At 29.5% G+C, this 19,871-nt stretch overlaps 3 protein-coding genes across 5 annotated transcripts; 2 read left to right on the plus strand and 1 right to left on the minus strand.

Annotated features, from left to right (window-relative positions):
* Window positions 1-4: 4 nt before the first annotated feature.
* Window positions 5-3,191, plus strand: LOC130892752 (wolframin). Its single transcript, XM_057798330.1, has 4 exons — window positions 5-463; window positions 545-649; window positions 783-999; window positions 1,050-3,191. Exons 1-4 carry the CDS (start codon window positions 406-408, stop codon window positions 3,175-3,177), a joined length of 2,508 nt encoding a protein of 835 aa, XP_057654313.1. The 5' UTR covers window positions 5-405; the 3' UTR covers window positions 3,178-3,191.
* On the plus strand, window positions 1,775-7,866 carry LOC130892753 (nucleolar protein 56). Its single transcript, XM_057798331.1, has 5 exons — window positions 1,775-4,463; window positions 4,518-4,890; window positions 4,945-5,143; window positions 5,248-5,705; window positions 5,758-7,866. Exons 1-5 carry the CDS (start codon window positions 4,461-4,463, stop codon window positions 6,342-6,344), a joined length of 1,620 nt encoding a protein of 539 aa, XP_057654314.1. The 5' UTR covers window positions 1,775-4,460; the 3' UTR covers window positions 6,345-7,866.
* Window positions 7,859-19,364, minus strand: LOC130892751 (clathrin interactor 1). 3 transcript variants are annotated; one of them, XM_057798329.1, is made up of 7 exons: window positions 19,111-19,364; window positions 18,807-19,008; window positions 18,479-18,752; window positions 16,642-16,998; window positions 16,121-16,579; window positions 11,389-11,568; window positions 7,859-10,629 (listed from the first exon to the last, which is right to left on the minus strand). In XM_057798329.1, exons 1-7 carry the CDS (start codon window positions 19,161-19,163, stop codon window positions 10,457-10,459), a joined length of 1,698 nt encoding a protein of 565 aa, XP_057654312.1. In that variant the 5' UTR covers window positions 19,164-19,364; the 3' UTR covers window positions 7,859-10,456. The 3 variants fall into 3 exon arrangements, 2 of the variants coding, with proteins under 2 accessions (XP_057654312.1, XP_057654311.1); XR_009059095.1 differs by lacking the exons at window positions 7,859-10,629; window positions 11,389-11,568 and adding exons at window positions 11,895-12,661; window positions 12,873-15,978 and having other exon boundaries at window positions 19,111-19,312; XM_057798328.1 differs by lacking the exons at window positions 7,859-10,629; window positions 11,389-11,568 and adding an exon at window positions 11,895-15,978 and having other exon boundaries at window positions 19,111-19,312.
* Window positions 19,365-19,871: the final 507 nt, after the last annotated feature.

A 19,871-nucleotide genomic window follows, 5' to 3' on the forward strand; every position in this document is an offset into this window, starting at 1 on the left:
ATGTATTATTGCTTGTCTATAAACGTAGTTTGATATCGAAAACTTTATTTTAATGTTTAGACGATTTTAAATGAAAATACATATATCGAAATTTTTTAATATGTCATAATTTTCGAGATATTCAATATATCTGTATGTACGCGACGTCAACTTGAATATCTAGAAAATTTTGACACATTTAAGAAAATCTCGATATTTTTCTATTTAAAATCGTCTATTAGAATCAAGTTTTTGGGTATTAAACTACATTTATAGACAACCAATAATACAGCATATTTGACGTTTAAACGCCATTGGTTGTACGTCTCTGCTATTGACATTTAACGTTTCCATAAAAATAAAGAGAATGGTTAGGGTAATGGTAATTAACAATACCATAAATATTAAATGAAATTGTGAAGAATCATGGCAGGAGTGGTACCGAAAAAATCTGCATCTGGTCGTAAACAGTGGACAGTACATGGTAATAATAAATAATTGTTATAAATTTATTTGTGGTAAATTTTATTTCACGTTATTAAATTTTATATAAAATTTGTTTTAGGTACTTTAAACAATTCGTTAAAACGACTAAGGAATCAATTAGCCTCTGATGGTTGTCCGGAATCGCAAGTTGTTTTAGCCAAACAGTTATTAGATGAAGAATGCGGTAAGTACCCAAACTTTTGCCATAATTTGTTTTTTTTTTATTTTCAAATTTAATAGGAAATTCATATAAATGTTTATTTAAAACAATTAAAACCGAAAATGTTATAAATTTAAATATATCTTTTCGAATATAGAATTTGAGTCTGAAAAAAAAGAAAACGCTAGGTTAGGGGTATACTGGTTAATAAAAGCATCAGAACAAGGTAACATCGAAGCGACAAATCTATTAAAAACATGTCTTCAAAACGGAAAAGGAATCACGGAGCACAATTACATGGACGTAAAATCCTGCATCACGATGACCCAGGACGAAAAATTAGCCAGAAAAGCAGCAAGAGAAATGTTTGCAAGGTATAACTTTCCAAACAGTAAAACACATAACCCTAAAAATAATATTTCAGTTTATCAAACGGAGGCGAATACATCACTTCAGAGCAATTAAAAAGAAAAATATTATCTGTAAATCATAATGACACTAAAGATATACATACAGATAATATACAAGGTGGAGATATAATAAATAACGAAGAAGAATTATTTAGCGAATCAGATGAAGAAATTGATTGGTCTCAAAGATCCGATAGCAGTAATAAGAAGTTAACTGAAGATAATTTATTATCTGCTGCTGTTGATTATTCACATGGTCAATTACCACAAGTTAATCAAGTGCTATGTTTATCGTCACCAGATTTACAAGCCCTAGATCACATCCCTCATATGCACAGATCAATACTACACCCTCTATTAACTTTGAATATATTATATTACAAATTAATTCGGTTTTTAGGGAAAAAAATCTGTTTCGCATCTCTTATCAAATCCGAACAACAATTTTTATTTTTATTAATTTTTTATATATTATTTAGTTGTGAAAATATGTTGTCTATCGTTCCTATGTTGATATACTATATTACGTTTGCTGTTATGATTTGTATGACCTTTCGAATGTTACAAAATCGTCAGGAGTTCGTAGATTTCCGTTTATGGTCTGGATTATTTATTTGTTATTCCGGTAGGAGTTTAAATTCAAATGAAATAGAATATCAATATATTTGTAATAATATGAAACCTTATTGGCAATTTTTCGTTAGTTTTCTTATAAATTTGTCTGTTTATCCTATTATTTCAGATCAATGGATACCTCAATCCGAATTAACGGTTATTTCTTTTCTATTAACTTTCATGACTCTGTTTGGTTTCATGTCGAAGATTCGATCAAAGACTGTTTTGTTTAGTTTCGCTATAAATGTTTTAGCAAAATATCCTTATGATACAGATCCTGTTGTAGCGCAAGGTTGGAGATTTTTAGAACTGAACGTTCCTACTTTTCCTAGTTATGTTATAGGAAATGGTATAGAATTCTGCATGAGTTTCCGGTTTATCTTGTATGCGATAATACCTTTGATATTTTTAAAAATAGCTCAAAACCAAAATTGGAGGGGTACTTATAAAGTACTTATACCGCATTGCGTCACTTTAAGTTGGTTACAAATTTGTATAATAAACTCCCAAGGGGCTACAATGTTTGGTTTATTACGTGGTACTTTAGCTATAGTGGGTGTCGTACTATTTTTACCTTTATTGGGTATAACTAGTGTTATTTTACCCATAGCCGCTTTTACAAAATGGTTAATTACCTCCAACTTTGTATTTTCTATTTGTATTTTCGTTATATTAAGTGTTCTAGGTTTAGGGGTATGTTATGTATGTGCTCAAACGAGATATAAAAAATATACAGCAGCTATACAAACGATATTAATGGTATTAACATTTTTTCTTCTCGTAAACCCTTCCAAAGATTCTAATTATTACGAGGAAGAAAAATCTACTCAAATAATGAGTTGGGAGGTTTACCAGAGGTTCTGTCACCAACCGGTTTGGCAGGAAGAAAATATCGCTTTGTCTCAATTGAAATGTGTTGATTTAGAAGGTGTTACTATACAATGGAGTGGTTATATTAGTGAAATTAAACTAAAATCCGTATCTAATTTTTATAAAACCATTTTTAGTAAACTACCCCTTGGTATTTCGGAGTATTTGTATTGTCTATATGGTGAAACTACCGGACCTGATTGTGTTAATATGCCTGATGTAGCTAAAGAGACTTGTTTGACTTTTTACGATATAATAAGCAACGTAAACAAATGCACTTTACAAAAATACGATAAATACACATTCGAGATATTTTTAAAAATGCATTCCGGCATTTGGGGTAAAGCGACCGAAGTTACATTGATAGTTAACGATTATTTCAAGAATTTCGTTTTGAAATTGAAACCTACCGATCATATTTGGTTCAAAGGGAGGTTATTTAATGATGGAAGTTTAAGTTCTGATGGTATTTTGGGGGGGTTGAAACCCCATGTGCAATTAGAGGAGTTGGGTTGCTCGTCTTGTCAAGACAACACCTTGGGTGAAATAAAAATGATCAATAGTAGGGTAACTATTTATGATTTATTAGAATCCATACGTGTTGGTGTCAAATTTGTATTTAATATTCTTTTCACGCCGTTTTTGATTTTTAAATAAATATGTGGAGTATAGAATTTGCATTATTTTCTTACCTTGTTCCTGGAATTTCAATCTACGATTAAAATATTTTCAATTATTTATATGTATGTTTGGAAAATTGAATTATTATATAATCATGTTTATAGTGTGTTAAAAAAACCATTTCTATTCTTCACTACAGTTTATCCTTCATTCAATTTTCTTCTTCCATATTTCTTTTGAAAGTTGTGCTATTTTCATTTATTTCGTCTATTCCATTTGTTAAAAGTACACTCCCATTTTACCAATTATAACCCTATTTAACTAATTTTAGCGTGATTTTACAGTTAAAATATTTATAATTATTTATAAAATGTCCTATATATGTTGCAAAATGAAATTAACACAATCACATTTACAGTGTGGTAATAAATGACCATTTCTTCACTAATAATTTCTTTTCTTCACCATAGTCTTTACTTTTCTTTTCTTCTTTGTAACATTCTAATTTCTTATCTCCCTTTTACTTCGATTTTCCCCTTAATTATTTTCATTTGTCTCTTCTTTTCCACTTACTAAATGTCAATACCATTTCACCAATTTGTATATTGAATGCCTTACGTTTTATCGATTCCAAACACTCAATACTTCTTGTGTTTCAATTTTCACTTTTAAATGAAATGTTTCTAGTCATTCAACTTACCTTTATTTCGGTAACTCCGTATTTTCTCTCTTGCTGCTCTGTCGAATGCTTTTTCCAAGTCAATACAGATTTTCATCTTGAAATAATTACAAAATTCAAATGTTTATTTATATTTTTTTTAAATAATGGTAATTTATAGTATAAACGATCTAAAGTTAAAACCTAACTTAACAAACGAGAAATTAGTAGGGAGATTCAATATATACTTTTATTTTAATTTTGACTTGATTGGAGAAAAAATAGTATATATCATACGGACTAAAAGTGCCTATTTTTACTCGCAATTTTACATTCACTCGGCTGCGCTGCGCTCCGCCTCGCAACTGCAAATATTGCTCGTAAAAAATATGCACTTTTAATCCTTATAATATAATATACTAATTTTTTATAATCTCGATAGTAATATACTTTCATTTTACGATAGTATAAAACAAAATTTTCGTGTACTCACTGTCATATCGATAAGGTCAAGGCCGCTTGGTAAAGAAGAATACGATACTAGAGACATCTTCAAATGTCTTTTTTGTGAAAATACAAAGCTTAGGTTATTTGGCTTGTGCACGTGTGTAGTTTGAACAAATTTTATAAATCGTTATTATTTAATGGGAACGAAATAAAAATGGTAAGTTTTTAATCTTCAATCAAAGTATTAGGTATAAGTAAAACTTTATTTTAGACCAAATTATACATTTTATTTGAACACGCAGCTGGATATGGCGTGTTTAAAGTTCAAGAATTCGAAGAAATCGGGATGTTACTCCCACAAATTGAAGCAGCAGTTAACGACGTGAGTCGCTTTAATAGTATCGTTAAACTTGTCGGGTTTTGTCCATTTAAATCTGCTTTAACTGCGTTAGAAAATGTTAACGCAATTTCCGAAGGTATTCTTCCAGAAGAATTACAACAATACTTGGATATTACGATACCCAAAGGCAGTAAAAAAGACAAACCAACTTTGGGCGTGAGTGATCCAAAACTTTCGGCTGCAATAACTGAAGCTTTGGGAATTAACTGTAGCCATATTGGTGTTGTTCCAGAAGTGATTAGAGGTAAAAATAAATTATTGAAAACTAAATTTATGTATAGTATTCAATGTTTTGTAGGTATAAGGACGCATTTTCATAATTTAGTTAAAGGTTTTACTTTAAAAAGCTCAGGAGTTGCACAATTAGGCTTAGGTCATTCTTATTCACGTGCTAAGATAAAGTTTAATGTACATAGAGTGGATAATATGATTATTCAATCAATAGCTTTATTGGATCAACTAGATAAAGATATCAACACTTTTTCTATGAGGATTCGGTGAGTTTTCTAGATTTTTATAGTATATTCAGTTATTTCTAAAGATAACAAGTTTGTCGGGATTGTAGATAATGGAAAAAAGTACTAAATGTATGATTTTTTAGAGAATGGTACTCCTATCATTTCCCAGAATTGATAAAAATAGTGCCAGAAAACTATACATTTGCTAAAGTTGCAAAATTCATCAAAAACAGGAAAGATTTATCTGAAGAATCATTGGAAGGTTTGGAGGAGCTCACAATGGATTCGGGAAAAGCTCAAGCCATTTTAGATGCATCAAGATCCAGTATGGGAATGGACATAAGCGATATTGATTTATTGAATATAGAAATGTTTGCTACTAGAGTAATTTCTTTAGCAGATTACAGGAAACAACTAGCTGAATATTTACGTAGCAAAATGGCAGACGTAGCTCCAAATTTAGCGACTTTAATCGGTGATCAAGTTGGTGCTAGATTAATCGCACATGCAGGATCTTTAACAAATCTTGCTAAATATCCCGCGTCTACAGTTCAAATTCTGGGTGCCGAAAAAGCTTTATTCAGAGCTTTAAAAACTAGAGGTAACATCACAATCAATGAGAAAAACTTATATTCACCAATTTTGTTTTTAAGGCAATACCCCTAAATATGGTTTGATATTCCACTCTACATTCATTGGTCGTGCAGGAACCAAAAATAAAGGTCGTATTTCAAGATATCTTGCAAATAAATGTTCTATCGCTTCGAGAATAGATTGTTTTGCTGAACAACCTTCCCAGATATTTGGAGACAAACTTCGTCAACAAGTTGAAGATCGTCTTAAGTTTTATGAAACTGGTGATGTTCCAAAGAAAAATATTGAAGTGATGAAAGAAGCGTTAAATGAATATGAACATTTGGTACTACAAACTGAAATTGAAAAGAAGAAAAAAAAGAAAAAGAGGAAAGGAGAAGTTTTAAATGAAACTATTGAAACAGATAAAACTGAAATTGAGGAATCAGAACCACCTAAAAAGAAGAAGAAAAAGAGGAAGGGAGAAGTTTCAATTGTCGAAACTGATAAAACTGAAGTTGAAGAATCCGAACTACCCAAGAAGAAGAAGAAAAAGAAGTCTGTATCTTTAGAGGATAGTCAAGACTCTGAATTGAATGGTACAGTGGAAAATGGAGAAGGAAGTCCAAAAAAGAAAAAGAAGAAAAATAAAGTGAACAGTGAATAAAATGAGTTACTAAGGTTAGGTTTTAATAATAGGATTAATAGTTTCTCTTTAACAAATATTAGATCATCATGGAAATATTGAGAAGGACACATTTTTAGACAGTTATTTGGTCAAGTTTTTTATCCAAATTTAGTTTTATTTATCAATATAATTTCCTTGGAAAGTATTACATTCAATCTAACTCTTTTCCAATCTTCTCAGGCCATTTTTATTTCTAAACCATTTGTATAGAGGGGACTCTTCAGGATGCATTCAATGAAATACTAAAAACTGTTAAGGGCCATATATTAATAATCATTTTCATAGAGCAACTCTTGAGGCAACATCTGTAAGGTCGTCCTCACAGTCCTATGCGCCTCAGGAGTGATTACTGTAGGGATTAACTAAATCCCAGAAGGTCTTTGCCATAAAACAGTCTTAGAGGTTTACAAAATAAATGAATTTTCACAATAAATCACCTGTACCTCTGTTTTCTTTGGAATACTGTCAAATTTAAATATGTTGATGCCAATTATTGTTAGGTAGGAATATATAAACCCTATAATTTGGTATCGTCTTCTTCAATCATTTTTCTGTAAACATTTTCGTTTCCATTGTTTTTGAAACCTCAGATTGTTTAGTTTGAAAAACAAACTACTCAAGAAAACAAACCCAAATGAAACTGTTATCTTTTGATAGATGTTATCTCAAGGGTGGTATCAGATTGATCAATGGTGTAGGTATTTGAAACTTAATCCATACAATGTTTTAAATACCATTTAAGGTATTGAGTGTTACTTTGTTTTTAAAGAAATTGGGATATTGAATAAACAAAAAATTTCAATTAATTAGTTAAAAAGGTACTACTGCTAAATTAGACAGTTTATAAGTAATATGTTTTAATTTAATGTTTACGTATATTATTATCTAGTTTATTTGTAATAAGTTTTTTTAATAATACTAAAAATATGTTTTCAGTATATTTGAACTACCACTTAAAATTATGTTTTCCATTGTCTAATTTTTTATACCCAAGTTTTTCAGTATCAAATCACAACATAGGAATTTGAATAGAAGCTTGTAATATACCTAGTGATATGGAGATTAAGTACCATAATGTACCAATAGAAAATAGTTCTAATTATATCACTGGAGCTAAAGTGTCAATTTTGGTGTTAAATGGGCTCTGAAAATGTCAAAGTATGTCAAAAGTTAGAAAATTGAATGTAACTGAACACACAGTCAATTATCACTCAAAATTACCTGCTGTTACCTTGTTTAAATCATTTTCAGAGTTATTAATTAATTCCCCTTGTTTGTAGTATGACATTTTTAGAAAATTTTAAATATTACACCTTATATATAATCACATTTTTTAATTCTGTGAGGAAAACTTTTGATATACCTATAACAAAATAAAAATGACGTTAGCCAGCTACATTAACGGTAAATTAAAAATCAGTTACTACTGATTCAAGATCTCAAAATTTTCATAACAAATCCTTTTCGATGTTTAATTTCAATAAAAAAATATCTTAATTGACAACTTTTTTATTTTGTAAAGACCTACAATAAGTTAATGAGCGGAATGATTTTCAAATGGTACAGTACATTAATTCTAGACATTCAAATTCTTACCTAGAAGGCACAATGGTCGAAATAGTATAACAAATAAAAAAAATAAAATTCTTATATTATTTTATTTTTATCAAAAAAAAAAAAATAACAAATATTGCTCTTATTTATTCCGAGACAAATATAAAAAGGAAGCAGGAGTTTGTCACATTTTTTTTTCAAATTTAAGACCTTAAAAATCCCTTACTACCAAGGATTTGCTTTATTAAGTGATTCCTTGAGACTGGAAAGTACCAAAACCAACAAATGTTTCGATTATTCCAATTATTTCAATTTAATGTCAAATTGCTACAAATATTTTCAAAATTTATAACATTGTTGCCGCGTAGAACCAAATAGATTTTTTTTAATACGCCATTTTATTGTGAAGTGAACTAGATGTTCGTAAAAATCAATTTTGATAAAAAGTATATAATGGCTAAAGCAAGTAAAGAATTAAGAGATCGAAAAACGTTTTGATATAATTGTGGTAAATTAAAAGAGAACAAATGTATCAAAATCTTCATAAGATAACTAAAAATGTAAAAGTAAAAAAACTGATAAAGCAAGTATTGGAATAGAGAACCAAAAAAGTTTTGTTATAAATTAGGAAGGTGACAAAAGCGATGTAAAGGTACCAAAACCTTCATAAATACTTTAAAATGTAAAAGGAAAATTAATATTTGGTATGGAATGAAATTCATCCAGAGGCGACCAAGAATGAAACTGATAAAGCAAATAGAGGAACGAGGACCAAAAAAAAGTTTGGGTATAATTGAGGAAGATGACAAAAGGAACTCTAAACCTCATACATTACCTGGAAATGTGATAGGAAAATTGATATTTAGAAAAGTATGTAATGAATCGCGAGGAGGCCAAAAGGAGACTGATAAAGCAAGTAAAGAAACGGGGGATCAAAAAAGTTTGGGTATAATTGAGGAAGATGACAAAAAGAACCCTAAACCTCATACAGTATCTGAAAATGTGATAGAAAATGAATATTTGAGAAGATATGAAATTATTCTCGTGGAAAATGGAAATGTGGCTAAATTTAGTGAAGGGAAGAAAGACAAATCAAAGAAAACTTGTAATATGACCTTTACGATAGTTTTATTGATTTGTTATTCAAAACCTCCTTTTAACAATATTTCCACTTCTTTCAATCACTTCCTTCTTAGTAAGAGATTTTATAATTTTTGGAATATGTACAAGGGATAGAAATTAATAAAAAATAATTAAAATATAAGATAATTAAAAATTCGCTAATGTAAAATTTATCCCAGCACCCAGTAATGAGCATTGTTTAACATTAATACAAATAATACAAAAAAATTATGTGCAAATCAAAATACTAATACAACAGAGCAAGATTCAATTTGCTAATTTAATCCCAGTGGCACCCATCCTGTACAACATTCACACATAATCACGAAAATATAGTTGGGGCACAATTTCAGACTAAAATGAAGAATTGAAATGGTTGTAAATATGGAAAGTTAAGAGAAAAATACAATTTGGAATAAACTCAAAAACATAAATGGTTAAAACAAGTATTTAGAAGACGTTGTGACCATAAATGTCACTGAATATGAAAAAAACAATGATAGAAACAGCTTTAGAAGAAAGCAAATAGCAAAAAATAGTACTACCACAAGCGCAACGAATCTGCAAAGTTTAGACTTTATTAAATGAACACAAAACTAAATTAGGGAAACACACAATTAACGATGATAAAAAGTAGTTGTATATGAAGAAAAAAATCACAGAATTAAATAGGAGAAACTCAAAATACAAAGAAAAATAGCGAATATGAAATTCGGAGGAGGATAATTAGAAGAAATATCTAAAAAGTGACCCTATACTTGTGAAAGACGAGAGGGGATTGATAAACATTGTAATTGGTTAGAACACGTAGAATGTTTACAAAAAAAGATAACTGGTGCTATAAACTCTAATAGGAAAACTTTGGAGACACGAAAACAAAATGGAAAAACAAATATAAGTATAATTAGCAACCATAAGTAGCAAGAGAAATGGAGAAAATATAGAAGAATACTAGAAAAAGTTGAATTTAGAACTTTTTAATGATCGAATTCACTTTGGTCTCATCATTTATTAATTTTTCGTACAAGTACAACCTAATAAATAATTTTCAAATATAAATATATATAGATAAATAACATTGTTTTTTGAGGAAACCCTGTATTTTCAGGTAGCTAAACATTTTCAAAAATTACAATCCAGCTGCAAAAAATATCCGCAAATCATTTCAACTAGAATATCATCAACTTAAATGAAATAATCGTTTACATAGGACAGACACCACAATACATGGAAAACAGATTATAAAATCATCGAAAAAGAGATAAAAAAATACAAATGATAACGAAATATTCAAAGTAAGATATGTTTATATTTAATGAAAGATTTTATACCCCGAAAACTGTTTATGAATTTTTTGATATTGCCATCTGAGATCGTTTTATGGGATGGGTATGCACCAAGTCCTCAATATCCAATCATTTAAATGCAGCGAAGAATTGATTGTTTGATGTTTGGTTGAACCCTTGTAAGTTATTGAAATTTGACTGTGCGCCAAATCCTGGAGATACTATACCAGCGTTCATTGACTGAGGTTGGTTTATCGGAGACGTTTGATTACTAGCCAATTGATTCATACTAGGAGAAGGACCTAGAAATATATAAATTAAATTGAAAACAAATAAAATATAATAATAGTTTAGGAAAAACTAGTCTCTGTTGGATGTATACGTACTGTGATCAAAAGTATAGTAGAAAAAGATGATAGAAGGGGTTAAGAGTGAAGAGTATACTTCGGGTTAGTGTACTGTAAACTATATATCAAACAAAACTTACGAAAATGGTTATGGAGAAGTACCATGAAGTGAAAACTGGGCTAATACATATCAATTTAGCACCAATCCATCCATATTGGATGTATACGAGGCTTGATACAAAAATATAGCATTTACGATATGAAGATGTGACAGAAGATCCTTGTGGTTAGTGTCTGCACTGTGTACCATAAGCTAAATATCTAACAAAATTTGTGGAAATGTTTATGTATAAGTACCATGAAGTACAAACTGTGCTAATACATATTAATTTAGCACCATGGAAAAAAATCTTATCCATATTAGATGTATACGAGGTGTGATACAAAACATAAAATTTACAATATGACAGATGAGTTTGAAAGAAGTTCATTTTGATTAGTGTACTGTAAGCTGAATATCCAACAAAAATTGTGGAAATGGTTATGGAGGAGCACCATGAAGTAAAAACTGTGTTAATGGACTTATTTTCACTATGGAAAATAAGGTCAGGTTTTGGAGTAATAGTTACTATAAGGAATTGTTTGGAAAGATTATTTTTAGCAACATCTGATTCAACTTTTGAAATATTTACAAATGATGTAAAAAGAACTCGCCTGTTTTCGGTTTATTCATTAACAAATTATCCAAATCGATATTAATATTTCCAGAATTTTTCCACGTACTACCAACCGGTACATTCTTATTAGGAGTTTGTTTATCCGTATTATTGTTTTGTATTGTTGCGGAAGACATCGGTTCTAGTGGATGGATTGTAGTAGGAGTCAAAACTGAACCTGTAAAATATACATAGTGAGAAAAATAATTTATTTTAGCTTTTTCCAATACAATGTCATATTTCATTCAGAAAAGTTCAATTATCAAATTATGGGTAATAATGGAGTACAAAATTAATTTCAAAAAGTAGTACTGAACAGAGTAATAGCACACTTTAAAGAAAAACAAAATTATGAACATAGAAGCAGGAAATATGGTATACAAAGATGAGGATCGGAAAACTAATGTGAAAGATAGAAAAAAGTGAAAGGATTATATCGATTTATGGGATATAAAAAACGAGGAGGTTAATGGGACGAATATAACTGCTGAAAAAAAAATACAATTTTTATACAAACGTTTATTAATAAACAGTTAACCTACAAATTGTGAACCAGTGGATATTACGCTATTTAACTTCATACTATAAGCTGTTTTTTTGGTAAAAAAAGTACAACGATGATAAAACAATCAATAGTGGGTTCCAAAAATATTGAAAACAACCTTATTTGAACCAAAAAAAATCAAATAGACCTTCTATATTGAGAAAAAAACCAATTCATGTCATTTTTCATATATAAAACTCTATTTTTAAACAAAATTCGGGTACTAGGTCATTCGGATGTAGAAGGAAATGAAAAATTAACAAAGAATAGTGCCTAATCGCCCTTTTGTGGAATCCCATACAATATTAGTGACAATATAAAAATAAAAAAAAACGCTCTTGTGTAATCTGATACAAAAAAAAATAGATTTGACTACTAGGATAATATAGTAAGGCTCAGAAGACAGTTTTAGTGAGCTATAACCAATAGATATCTGAAGAATGAATTATCCAACATAATCCGGCATTAAGAATTTTAATAGGGGTTCTACCAGGATATCATCCCCTAAATAGGCACATAAAAAACTCAAACTAATGGAAAAATAATGCAAAGCACTACAGAGGGTGAAGATACCCGGAGCATGAAGACTTACCCAAAATGGATGTTCTAAAAAGGATCAGAAATAAAGTACTAGAATAATAAGAATGTTTTTTATGTAGTTTTTTACCCTATTGTGGATACTAGGTCCCACTAGAATAGAAGAAAGTAAAACAGCAACAAATAGGGCCTAAAAACTTCCAGATACCAGAATCCAAATTGATGTTAATATCTTGAAGTTGTTTAAAGGAACAGGAATACAAAGAACTACTAGTTTCAGTCTCAGAACTCATACTATCAATAAAGTACTAAAAAATCAGTATTAGCCTGACGTTTGCTATCCTATTATAGGTACCAAGTCACTAGGGTATATAAGGTAATGAGGTAGTAACAAATAGGGCCTAAACACTATTCCGAAGTCCAAAACTCAAACTGAAGTTGATTTCTTGAAGTTGTTTAAAGAAGCAGGAATACCAGAACTACTACTTTCAGTCTCGGTACTAATACTGTCCATGAAGTACTGGAAAAAACAGTATTAACCTAGTGTTTGTTACCTTATTATAGCTACTTAGTCACACTAGAGTAGAAGGAAGCTGCTCCAACTAAATAGGCGCAAAATCCGACTAGTGACCGGACACTGCCATCTAAGGCGCGTATCTCAACAATTAACTATGAATAGTAAGTGGGTTAGCAACAGATAGAGTCTAAACACTCTTCCAAAGAGCAGAACCAATATTGAATTGGATTTACTTGAGTTGTTTAAGGGAATGAGGCTGGGACAGGCTTTGATGAACTGTAAGCCCATCAATCTGTTTAAACCAAACTATCAATTGTTATCTGGATTGATGTCAAGTTTAAGAACACCCTCTATGATAATAATAGCACAAGCAGCCAAATTTCTACACTCAGAATTAGGTTCCCCTTTACTAACATTAGGGCTCAACAAATCCGATAACCACAATCTTATTTCAAAGAGTTCGGTAAGAAAATCTTGTACCAGAATATTTTTATTAACGCTTACAACAGCGGAAGTTATTAAACTCAAAACAGCCATGCGCACTTTAGTTTCCCTATGGAATCTCAAGAACCAAGAAAAATGGAAAATTTCTTTAGCCATTCGTGGGGCTACTGAACAATTTTGAGATGAATACATCAAAATTGATAACGTATCGATGAAATGTATGAGAAAAATGTAATCGCTATCATTTTGAGAATCTTGACAAAGCATTTTATTTTTATTGTAACCGAATAGAAGAGGGAAGAAAAAATACCCCGCCACTTCGGAAAATTTGTTAACTTGTTCTTTTATGATTGGTTTGTATTTAGTAAAATATCTAGTTTTACTTTCCAATCTTTTTTTTATAATTTCCTCTACGCTTTCTATATCAATTTCCCTTTTAGTTTTATTACTCTTTGGTTCGGTTTCTTTTTTAATAACCGAAAGATTCCTAGCCGCTTGCCTCAAAATATTCAACATAAAAACACGTTTCGACACTGAAAAAGTCCCCACATCCGAATGGATTTGTCTACACAAATATTCAGTATAACAAATCGGGTATACAGTAGTTATTGCAACGCTACTATTAAAAACCAAATCGTCGTAGTTTTCAACGTAAAATTTCGGTTCTAGTGATACCAAAATCTCCAAAATTTCTAACCCCATACTGGCATCATCATCAGGGAGTTGAGTCATTATAATTTTCTCACAGGTTTCCAAACTAATGGTAAATACATCCACATCATCGGTTTCCAGTAACATTTGTTTTAAATCCCTCAGGTAACAAGGGGGGTTTTTATTTGTGATTTTAGTATCATTAGAAACATCGTAGGGTTGTAAATCGTCATCGGAATCCAAATCAAAATCCGTACTTGTTATTATTTTCATTTTATCTGTATTTTTATACTCTGATAAAGTAACTTCGTTTTTAAGGGTTCTAAATACTCGTTTCGGTGGAATATACTCCACTTCTTCAGTATTTTTTTCTAATAATTTTTTCAAAACTTCCTGAATATTATTTTCAATATTTTTTGATTTGTAATAATCTTGTAAATCCTTATCCCAAATTTTTTGTAAATTATAAACAATTGATTGACTTTCTTCATTTAAATTATCATAATTAAATTTTAATTTAGTATCAGGGGATGATTCACTTTCCTTATGTATGTAATTTAATATTATTTCCCCTATTTTCATGCCGGAGGCTCTTATAACAGGTATATTAGATTCCAAATGGACTTGTATACCAGTAAAAGTTTTTTCTTTAATTTCAGAAATTTGATTTCCATTTAAATCTACATTTTTAATGGAATTTAGAAGATATAAGATGAACCTTGCTATAAAAAGTTGTTGCTCCACACTAGTTTGCCTTATAGAAGATCTATTTGACCAAACTGTTAATAAATCTAATAATAATTTAATCGTAAGATGATGATTAGTACTGGATAGATAAATAGTTGTGTTAAGTATTAAATTTGTGTAATTATTATCAAAATTTGTTAATAAAGGTAGTTTTGTACATAAAATAAATTTCCAAGTGTCATTTTCTATTAATCGTTTACCAAAAATTTTAGTAACTGTATATTTTTTAGGGTCTAAATTTATTAAAATCATTTTTGCTAATATATTAACAGCAGTACTTTCCATATTTGAAAAAATTGTGGTTATTATTTTTTGATATAATTTCATTTTTAAGGAAAATGTATTAGTTAATAATGCAATTATTTCAATTAATAATTTAATACTTTCCGATTCACCCCTTTGATTGTAATCTATAACTATTTTTTGTAATAATAAAGAAATATTTTCAAAAGTTATAAAATCAGCCAATAATAATTTTTTATCGATAACTTCAGTAATAAATTCAATAATTTTTAAAAAATTTGTAATCAAAAAATTAGTATAAGATTTTGTGGTAAAAAAATTTGTAATATTCCCTTTTAAACAATTAGAAACCCTATTCGGCAACGTTATCAAAATATTTAAATTTTGTTCCCAATTTTCAAAATTCATTTCATTGAAGTTTAAACAATAATAAAAAAAATAAGAAAAAACCCCTTCAGAATTTAAAATTATCTCCAATAATTTCACTATAATTTCTTTTTTATCCAAAACTAAAAATTTAACAAAAACGCTCAGATTTAAATTAAAAAAAAAATAATTTTCTACACAAAACAACTTCTCAATAGTTTCGTAGATATAATTATCCCTAAAAGGGAAATTTTCATCGAAATAAGTAACTAAAGTTTCCAAAAAAAACACATAAGGACCTTCGACGATTTCACTATAAGAATCATCATCAATTCCTATCAGTTTTTGCACCGTCAAAGGTCCTGGTAATAACAAAACTATTCTTTCGATTTCCTGTAAAATATCTTCCACTTCATCCTGCGATTTGATTTTCTCAATTCGTTCAACTCGACTAACAAAATTGGTAAATAATTTAACAAGATCCTTCTCTATTCGTTTCTTCATTGTACTTTTTTGAGAAACCGGGTATTTCTTGGTATCTGTAAGGGGAAATCTCAATGAAGTTCCCGGAATTTAACCCCCAGTTGAGGATCACAACCCCCCAACACTATTTGTTAACCTCCTGTCTTCCATTTCCAATTTTATACAGAGTGGAAAAAATTTATATGGAACAAAACTTACCTCCACTTATCAAATCATTATTGGAGTTTCCAAGAAATCCAAAATTATCATTATTTTGCGATTGAGGCTGCAAACTCAAAGATCCAAAGTCGATATCACCTAATAAGTCACTATTGCTCTTCTGGGGGAAACTACCACCTAAAACAGCGCTTCCAATATTGGTAGTAGATCCTCCTAATAAATTATCCTGTGTAGGGTTGGTAATTAGAAAATTAGTTGGAGGAATAACGTTAGGAACCACATTCGGTGTAGAACCTAATAGATTTGAGTATTGTGATGTATTGTTTTGGGATTGGGAAAAAGCTGAATTAAAATCGGCGAAATTGGTTTCTTTTTGTTGAGTCGTATTAGAGGTATCTCTGAATGCAGTCTCGAAATCTCCGAATTCAGTTGGGGCCTTAACATCAATAGATGATTCTACTGCTCTAGGGTCGAAATCATCATTTAGCAAATTACTACCTGTAAACGTGGAAAATAATTACTTCTCTTAAGGAAATTATTTATTTTTATTAAAAACATACCCGTAGATGGTACAGGACTTTGACTGGCATCTCTTCCGAAATTGGCCGCAGCACCCAAATCGACTTTTTTCAAAGGTTTATTCGGTTTTTTAGGTGAACTGTTCAATGATGTATTTATATTGATATTAACACGTTTATCTATATGCACGGGACTTTGTGGTTGTTCTGTATCTTCGAATTTTTTAAAATTATTATTGTAACTATTATTTCTAGTTTCGGGATCACTATCATCTTTTTCCAAATCATTATCTTCTTCGAAGGATTTATCTCTATAACGATTTGTAGAGTTTGAGGTGTCATCCCATTCGTCGTATTCTTTGGAGTAGGGTCGATCGTCCCAAGTGTCACGTCCTGTACCTACAATATATGAAATCGTACTAACTACCATCAATCTAATTTAAATGGAATTATTAGAAAATAATGTATTATTCAAGTTAGGAATAGTTTTGAATTGGTCAACAAGCTTCATGTTTTTTTTAATAATTAGCTATTATTCCAGTTAAACATGGCTTCGAGTTAGTTAAGAAGCATGTAACTTCATATTTTTATTTTCTTTGAAAATAAGCTATGATTTAATTAAAAGTGGTTTTGAATTGGTCAACAAGCACATCATTTCATTATATTTCACACATAATATATTATTTAGGTTATAATGGCTTAGAGTTGATTAAAAGCATCCAGCTTCATAACTCTGTGAAAAAAGCTATTATTCGATTTAAAAGTGGATTTGAGATGGTTAACAAACATATAACTTCATAATTTTTCAAAAATTAACTATTATCTAGTTCAAAATGGACTTGAGTTGGTTAAAAAGGATATTAGTTTACAATTCCTGAAGAATAAGCTTTTATCCGATAAACAATGGCCTTAAGCTGGTTAACAAGCATATATTTAAATAAGCTATTATTTAAGTTGAAAATTGCTTTGTATTGGTTAACAAGCATATAACTTCATAACTTTTCAAAAATAAGACAGTATTTTTTTAATGGTTTTGAAATTGGTTAACAAGCATAAGTCTAAGTTTAACATAGCTTTGTTATAGCTTAGTTAACAAGTACATTATTTAACAATTTTTCAAAAATAAGCTGTTTTTTCAAGATTAAAATGTCTTGAGTTTATTAACATGCATATAGCTTCATAAACTTTCAAGAATAAGTTTTAATAGAAGTTGAAAATTGCTTGGAATTCATTTACAAGCATATAGCTCCATATTTTTTTCAAAAAAGCTATAATTTGAGTTAAAAATTCCTTTCAGTTGGTTAACAAGCATATAACTTCATAACTTTTCGAAACTAAGCTAGTATTTTCTTTAAAAATAGTTTTGAATTGTTTTTCAAACATATAGGTTCATGATTTTTCAAAAATAATCCATTAATAAAGTAAACAATGGTTTTGAGTTCAGTGACAAGCATGTAACTCCATAATTTGACAAAAATAATCTTTTATTCAAGTTAAAAGTAGCTTTGACCTGGTTAACAGTCATATAGCTTCATAATTATTCATTTATTACTATACTATACTAGTATTTATCAAAATGGAACTAAATTTTCAAAGGAATTGTACAACAAATCAAACAACACATTATTCAAATTTTAATGTAAATACTACTACTAATAAACTGATAAAAGTTACTACAAAAACGTAAAAATCAATTTGTTTCAAGCAATAAAAAAATCAAATGAAATATAAATTTCAGCCATAATATTGTACAAGAAAACACATTTTTTCAAAAAAATTCAATCCAAAATAAAATATTTTCTTTCAGTACTTAAAACCTTAATACACTAATTCAGAAGCGAATATATTAAAAGTATAAATAATTTTTGACTAAACTCACCACCAAATCTTGATCCGAACGTATCAGAGCTCATACCAATGAATTTGTCTTTATTCTTTTTCGCCTTTTTCCTTTCTTCCCTCAAACGATCATCATCTTGAACGAAATCAATAAGCTCTTTTACTTTATGTCTAATATTAACACCTTGATCTTTCCCAACATCATCAATGTACGTATAGTTTTCCAAAGATCTCAAATCATATATGTGTTCTCTAGCTGATGTAACCACACGCTCCGATCCATTCTTGATCAAATAATTCAAAACAAGTAATGACTAAAAGAGAAATATATGAATATTTGATTGTGATGATAAACTAATTAAACAAACTTTATAAGTTCTCCTCCAATGTTGTTTGTTATCTTGAAGCATTCTTTTCCAAAGCATTGACATTACTTCTGGAAAATGTTCGTACGTGAATGTGGAATGAGCTAATTCTTGCATTATTTGTCCAGTGGGTCCCCAAGGTTCTTCATTTGTAGCCTCACGTACTTTAGCTTCAACTTCAGTATAATTCATAACTACATTAGTACTGCAAAAGAGAAATAATTACTCAACATACTATTCATTAAGATGTAGTTTTGAGAATAATATAAGTATGATCACAAGAATTACCATCTGTTTTAAAACTTACACTTTATCGGCTAACTCGCGAACTTTCCACATTCCCGAAAATAAATTTTCCATTTTGTTGAAAGTAGATTTAAACAATTGTACTACAGTTGAAAATTATATATTATATACAAACTTTCTATTCGCAAAAAAGGTGACTTGGCCAGAAGTCGGCCATGATACTAATATTTTCATGACAGGTCAATTTGACATTTTAAAGGCGGTTCCACAACGACTTTTGTTTATTAAACAATTCCCAATCATGTGATCTTAATTTACGTAATAAATTAAATACAATTTTGAAGGTTAACTAATAATTGATTCGAAAAATTGCCTAAATGAAAACTTTTTGGCTGTATAACAATGACTTAGCCAAAAATATAAATGTTTGGCGTGGTAGGCATAATACATAATTAGTACTTAATCATATGATTTTACTGGGCGAACGTTGTCCATAAAACGATCGGATTTGCCGACGCCACTTGCATTCAAATTTTCGAAGAAGAATATGTCACAATTTTTGGTATAATAGCAAAATAATAGGAAAAAAAACAACATATATCTGCACATACAATATTACTATCAAACAGATTCATAGGATATATATATATATATATATATATATATATATATATATATATATATATTCATAATATTTTAGAACACTTTTAGATAATATTAAAGTATAAATTTTAGCATTTCACTTAATTAAAATAAATTATAAATTTGAAATCTCAAACCATTACTGGCGTTACCAGACCAACGCTGTTCAACTGTCCATGT

Source organism: Diorhabda carinulata, chromosome 4, assembly GCF_026250575.1.
Source record: "Diorhabda carinulata isolate Delta chromosome 4, icDioCari1.1, whole genome shotgun sequence".
NCBI classification, from domain to species: Eukaryota; Metazoa; Arthropoda; class Insecta; order Coleoptera; family Chrysomelidae; genus Diorhabda; species Diorhabda carinulata.